The following is a 7,061-nucleotide window of genomic DNA, read 5'->3' on the forward strand; positions in this document are numbered from 1 at the left end:
TATCAGCTTATTAATGCTTGCTGGATAAAGTTCAGGAGTATATTAAATTCACATCACCACAGATCTCTGCCAGGTAACAGAGAAGAATGTACTGTTTTCTGTTTAAATATCATTCAAGAAGAAACATCTTCTGACATCAAGCTGCTTTAAAATTAATTTAATGAACTTAACGGTTTTTCTGTTTGCATTTGTGAAATCTACAGATTTATAAAGGCAATAAAATGATGATGCTGGAGGGGTAGATTTGTTTTGTTGGGGTTTTCACTGTAAATTGAAGCTTATCTTAAAAGTACAGTGTATTTCCTCTGTTCAGAGCAGCAATGCTGACCCTCATTCAGGCAGTGAGAAGAGAGCAGCCTCTCTACTCACATGATAACACAACTGTGTCATATCAGAAGCAAAGGGAGGGAAAAAATGAAAGAGCAACAACAGAGTAAAGGAGCAAAATCTACCTACATGTTTAGTGTTTCTTACATCTCTGCATGTGTGTGTGTGTATACACACATTATATACTGGGTATACTTGCAGGTAGCATCACCGAAAGTTCAGGAACAGCTATGGGAGCTGCACTACACCACAGCAGATGAAGATGTAACAGCTGGGACAAGCAGCTTCTCAGGCAGAGCTAAGCCAAACCTGGGTCTGATTGCTATATTTCAGTTGGGTACTTATGGCACACAGAGAGCAACAGAGCAGCAAATACAAGCACAAGAAAAAGTTCTGCATTACCTTGATATGCTGATTACTCGAGTCCCGCAGTAAGGGATTGGGAAGACTACTGCTATGCTTTCTCCAGCTGTTATAGATGCTAAGGACCACCTCACACAAGCCAGGAGGCCACTTCACCAGGAACTTTTGGCTGATGACTTTTAGATATCTCATCATCAGCTCCAAGATCCCACCATTGTTCAGGTTATCCAGCAAGAACTCATGAACATCCTGCTTTTCTGGAAAGCAGATAAACACAAAGCCATACATGCTTAAGGTCAAGGAGGATTATAACTTGAAACAAGGAAGTTTGAACAGTGTTTCATGCACTAATGTTGCAGCATTTCTCCTGTGCAGAATTCAGTTATTGTAGTCCAGTCTGTTTAAATGGAAAACTCCACACAATAGAGCTCTTGCACACAGTGATTAAGCACTCTCTGAGACTTAAAAAAAAAAAATCACACCTGTTACCAACTGACATGTTTCTATGCCATAAAATTATACTTTTTAAAACAGCACATTCTGCTGTATCTTCTAGATATGATAGGGAAATACAGAAAATAAAGCCTACAATATGGAAGAGACAACAGAGAAAGAGCAGGGGTTACAATGAAATCCTTACCAGACTCCATAAATGTTGTGGAATCAAATGACATTCGATGTGGCCCAACATGCTGGAAATTCTCCTCTTTGATCTCTGATTGTACCTCGTAGTTATTGAAAGGATCCTCCTCCTCCTCAGGATCCAATTTCCTTAATCTGTGTGAGAGGGGTAAAGCCACAGGGTCAGCAAAGTCCTCACTCTTTCTTTCAATACCAAGTGAAACCTAAACACGGAACAGCGTGCAAATTTTAACAGTGAAATTACATTAACTGAAGCAAATTCAGAGATTTACATCCAGCTCCCAAATTTTGTCCAAATCAAGATCATCTTGTTTATCTTATCCATTTTGACATCTGCTTTGTCCTCTAATTCAGCTTCACACTGATAAAAGCTTTCTTATTTTTTAATTTTTTACTTAGTAATTTTCACTAAGAGCAATTTTATTAAGTTTAAATGCATCACATCTGCTTCAAAAAGTAACACGGGTCTAGTAGTTCTAAGGTTGGGGCATATCAACCAAACAAAACCCCAAACAGCTTCTTTTCTTGATACTCTCATAGTGAAGGTTGTTGTTGTACAGTACCTGGAAGGAAGAAACTTCACCAACAGCTCTTGAAAGTCAACCTTCTCCTCCTTTTTACACTTGGTGTTCCGAACGCGAGCAGATCTCCTTTTTGCTGTTTCACCACTATCTTCTGTAATTCTCCTTCGCTTCACTCCTTTCTTAGATTTATCACCTGCAGATATGTCACCTAGAAACATAATAAAAAAAACCCAAACTGATAGGTTAAATTCTCAAATGAGAAGTGAATAATGGTTTTTATTTTTAAAGAAAGTTATTTGTGGCTGACACTATTTTGTACAGCAACACTTGAGAGTCACTAGTTTCCTTCTGAAGACAGTTTAAAAAAAATTAAAAAGAGAAAAAAACCCTGCTAATTATAGACTGGTTATGCCATGGTGTATCAAAATTATGGTCTGAGCAGCAGATATACTAAAAATTCTGCATTTCATTATTAATTAGAATTCATTATTTCAGTCTTCAAGAAGTTTCTGAATGGGAACCAGAGGAGTCTGCCTTTAACTCCAGAAACATCTGTAAATTCTCCTATCAACAAAAACTGGTAACCCCTTGATGGGTTTAGATATGTAAATATACATACATCTACAGTATAAAATATTCAAATCTCTTGCTACAGATTTCAAATGAACATAGCTGACAGCTTGGTTTTCCCAGGTTCTGAAAGTGACACACAAGCAGAAGAATAATCCAGTCATCTTTTTGTAAAGTAGCTCGTTCACTCTATGGAGCTCCAGGCTCTTCACAATAAAAAGCTTGATATGCATCACTGCTTGAATGAAGTCACAATTCTTCTCATCATTAAAGACTGAGAAACTGAAGTGCAAGTCAACAGCACAAATGCAGAAAAGGTCACATAACTCCTGCACTGAAGTAACAATCAAGAAAAACAAATCAACCTGACTCTCAATTCTATTAGGCAGGAAGGTAAGTCCACTCTCCTGAACACTGCTCCTACGTCTCAGCCAGAAATCAATGGTTTTCAGGCAGTTTAGGTGACTTTCCTCTTCTAATGTGAAGGGTTAACAGAACTTAATTCTCTAGAGTTCATCTTCACTTTTTCTATCAGATGTTATACATATGGTGAAAAGGTTCTGAATCCACCAACATACAGTTTAAAGACAGCATTTCCCAATGAATTCTGATGTGCTTTTAATACCCAGATAAGTAGGAAAGAGATCTTGAATCTTAGACTGAAGTACCTTGCTCACCTACAGTAGCTCCTGGTTCCAGTGAACTCTGACTGTGACTTGGAAAGTTGGGTGCTGCTGAAGTGTAAGGTAATACAAAATCTGGCACTGTCACCACTGGATTAGTGCTGACAGGAGTTGGCTGAATAACACTGACAGGAGTAGAGGTAGGAGAAAGAATCAGATGTTGAACTGGGTCTCTGTACTCTGAGAGATCAATTCTCTTTCCCAGACTGGGTCGAGGAGGATCACACGTTGTGAGGTGCTGATACATGGCAAGTAAAGCTTCTCCTAAACACTTCCACCTGCATGTGGAATCACAAAGGCATCATAATGTCATTAATTCTTGTCACATTTTCTTCTATGTATTTACAAACATAACAGCATTCAACATTATTTTCCTCCAGTAACTTAGAGACAGCAAGAGCAGCTTCTCAGTGGGAGCGCAATACACACTTGATTGTCAAAAATCTGACCCATGACTAGAAGAGCTGGAGAAGAATATCTTTCTGTATTTCCCGTCATATGAACCATTACAATTTCAGACCTGGAATAGAGAGCCTTAGTAGCTTTCCTTCTAGAATACACTGCTCAGCAAGCAAAGGTTTCCAGAGGAAATTGGTATGTTGGTTTCAGCAGGAAGGAGAGCCAATAATGTGCCTAATCTCAGAAAATGTCTCTAACAAATAAAAGGTCTATGCAGTAGTTGCTGAGGAAATTAGTCTACAAAAAAACCCTAAAAAAGGTAGTGTCAAAGAAACAATTTTCAGGTTTTGCATTCCATCAACAACAATAAAAGAACTCATCCTTGTCCACAAGTAGAAGCAACTTCTGTGCAATGGGACCTACATGCAGAGTGCCTAATCTCAGAAAATGTCTCTAACAAATAAAAGGTCTATGCAGTAGTTGCTGAGGAAATTAGTCTACAAAAAAACCCTAAAAAAGGTAGTGTCAAAGAAACAATTTTCAGGTTTTGCATTCCATCAACAACAATAAAAGAACTCATCCTTGTCCACAAGTAGAAGCAACTTCTGTGCAATGGGACCTACATGCAGAGTCCACTAACATTCCAGGAAAATATGTGCAATAAAAAGCCCCAAACCAAACCCCAATCCTTTATGTCTTAATAAAGACATATATAACAACTTAGTGGTATCCTTCTATCTTGCTGCAAATAAAGAATTCCAATTTTTTTCTGAGTTTCTATTATCCCAAGACTAAAACAAATTTTTAAAAGCTAAACTTACTTTGAAATTCATACACAAACTAGTCACAGATGAAAAATCCAATAAAACAGTTGGAATGGTTGTCAAATGACTCTTGGCTACAATTTGTTTTTTACATCACTGGTTTTAATTCCAAGGTTGAAAACTGACAGCAATGGGGTTTATGCTAAAATCATAAGCACACCAAACCAACCTATAAACTCATAAGAAAACACTGGGGGTTGGTTAGTTTTTACAAGAAAAAAAGAAGGTGTTCTGAAAAAATCTGAAACACAACACAGCTGTGAGCATAAATGGCTTCAGAGGAACCTTTTATGAAGAGAAAAGACAAAGACATACGTGAAAAAGGGAATGGGCTGGACCAGCCTGAGGTCTGGCTCTCTGTCACGCACCAGCAACGCTTGTCTTTTCTTACGGAGCTCCAGGGCCTCGTTTATGATTCTTCCTGTTTCAGCTGCACTCACATTTACATTATGGATAGACATGTCGCTAAGAAATAATGAGAAACGAAGACAAGTTAAAGTTTTTGTTGGTTGCTTTTCTTATTGGTTTGTTGTTTTTTCCTTGAAGCCTGGGGGGATCCATTTTATATCTTCATATAATGTAACAAAAATAGTATCCAAACAAGCATTCAAATAACATTATTTTACAAACTTCATGGCATGCATATAGAAGTGTCCACCATGAGAAATCTTTGCACTGAATGATCAGTTAACTTTGACAGGTAAATTTTATGGGCCTCTATTTTCCCACTTTCATCCTACCCACTCATGCTATAAGATCCACATAGAAAGAGATAGTCTGCTACAAAAGCGAACTACACAACCCCAAACGTTTGGTAAAAGCTTTACATACTGAAATAAAAAAGCAATAATAAAGGACTAAAATCTCAACCATAATAGTGCAAAATATCTCCAGAGTTACAGTGGTCTGAAAGCTTAGTAAAGTAATAATTTCTGCAGCTTGGGTACTAATGAAACACACAAAGCCATCTGACTGCTGATTTGTCAATAAAAGTCAGTAAGACTCAGAAATGAGTCCCAAATTTGTAACTGCTTGGAAAAACAGTAATGGGGGGTGGGGTTTTTTCTTGTGAGGTTGTTTTGGTTGTTAACTGTTTTGTTTCAATTAGGAAAAGAAAGCTAAAGGGAATGCTGCAGGGATCAGCTGCTATTAAGTAAAACAAAACAAAGGCAGATAATTACAAGAAATCTAGGTATGAAAATAAGTCAACAGCAACAAGTGGATTCTTTGCCTCTCTCTGTCTGCCTCCTGAAATAATTGCTGAAGAACATTCTGTCAGCAGCACCAACACGTAACATTATTATGCCAAAGGCAGGTCAGCAAGATATTGCTATCACTTAAACCTTCAGATCTCAGCAGCTTTTTTGAATAACCCCAACCCAAAATTTACACTCCAAAGGCAGCATATACTCTAAGACAACACTCACCATTTGAGGAACATCCTTAAGGAATCTTTCCGGAGGCAAGGCTGTTCCTCAAAGATCTTCTCCTTCAGAACCAACCCTTTGCTATACAGACAGTCTTTTTCCAGAGCTTTACAGATGAAGTACAGACATGCTGACAGAGAAATAGAAATTGAAGAATAAATGGCTGCTTTGGCTCATTCAAACTCCCATTTCTGAGCCTCACACACACATCACTGAACACCACCTAAATGTGACATTTACACGAATTAGTCCAACAGCTTTGCAATGTTTCAAACAATTACACACATACAGTTAAAACAGCCTATTGTGTCTTCCCAGGTATTATATCCAAAAAAATTATATTATTAATTTTGTTTAAACCATGTTTGCAGTACATCTTTTACTTACTTTCAAGATTCTGGCACATTAGAAATCAGAATCATAAAACAGAATGACAATTATTTACCATATTCATGTTATCAAATGTCTTAACAGCAGATTCCATTAGTGAAACAAAGTATCCCACCAGGTTCTTGCTCACATGAGTAATTATGTGAAGAGAATTAGAACCATTCCAGTAGGACAAACCTAAGGGATCAGAATCAACAATTCTGCCATCTTGCAACTTCTCTGGATATTACTCAAACTTAAAATCTTTGGGTCAGTTAAATCCACTCCTGTAACTACAATTAATCATAGTAGGCTAAGAACTAGACTGTGGTTTTATATCCAAGTCCTAGAACCACATAGCTAGAAACTACTAGAAAGACAAAGCCAATACACGTTGAAAGGCAAAAGAACAGTGTACAGTGAAACTTCTCGCAGAGGCTCTGATCTAAGAGACCACAGGCATCTGTTTTTAGGGTAACCAGAACTAATATAAACAATTATACCTTATCATGGAAAAAAATCTCTATCATGAATAAAGTCTCTATCATACCCCCATGCACCACTCATGCAAGACACACTTTAACCTACACTAACTCCATCATTCAATTGTTGATTGGCATGTAACACTGCACACATATTGAGACTTCTTTCATGCATTGTACTCACTTGTGTAGTCACTGAGTGTATACAAGATTGTGATCAGGTTATCTAAACAAGGCCAGTGATCAGGATTACACCTGAGACCTTCTTCAAAAGCGTGACGAGCCAAAGGCAGGCGGATTAGTTTTATTGCCACACGACCAATTTTATACCACAGGTTGACATCAGTAGAGTCTAACATTACAGCCTAAAAAGCATAACAAACAACATTATTCACAGTTCAGACACACACAGCCACTTGTCTGCAGGGACTGGCACTGCTTTAGTTTTCAG

The 7,061-nt window shown here is 37.8% G+C and overlaps 1 protein-coding gene across 1 annotated transcript in view; it reads right to left on the reverse strand.

Annotated features, from left to right (window-relative positions):
- CABIN1 (calcineurin binding protein 1) overlaps window positions 1-7,061 on the reverse strand; it is a gene marked incomplete at both ends in the record, with an annotated part of 45,703 nt that overhangs the window by 37,638 nt on the left and 1,004 nt on the right. The window contains 7 exons of the mRNA XM_009083747.1: window positions 730-947; window positions 1,331-1,467; window positions 1,896-2,064; window positions 3,095-3,387; window positions 4,648-4,797; window positions 5,760-5,889; window positions 6,795-6,975. Of these exons, the coding sequence (XP_009081995.1) occupies window positions 730-947; window positions 1,331-1,467; window positions 1,896-2,064; window positions 3,095-3,387; window positions 4,648-4,797; window positions 5,760-5,889; window positions 6,795-6,975 (1,278 nt within the window). The remainder of the gene's footprint in view (window positions 1-729; window positions 948-1,330; window positions 1,468-1,895; window positions 2,065-3,094; window positions 3,388-4,647; window positions 4,798-5,759; window positions 5,890-6,794; window positions 6,976-7,061) is intronic.

Source organism: Acanthisitta chloris, unplaced genomic scaffold, assembly GCF_000695815.1.
Source record: "Acanthisitta chloris isolate BGI_N310 unplaced genomic scaffold, ASM69581v1 scaffold17430, whole genome shotgun sequence".
Lineage (NCBI taxonomy): Eukaryota > Metazoa > Chordata > Aves > Passeriformes > Acanthisittidae > Acanthisitta > Acanthisitta chloris.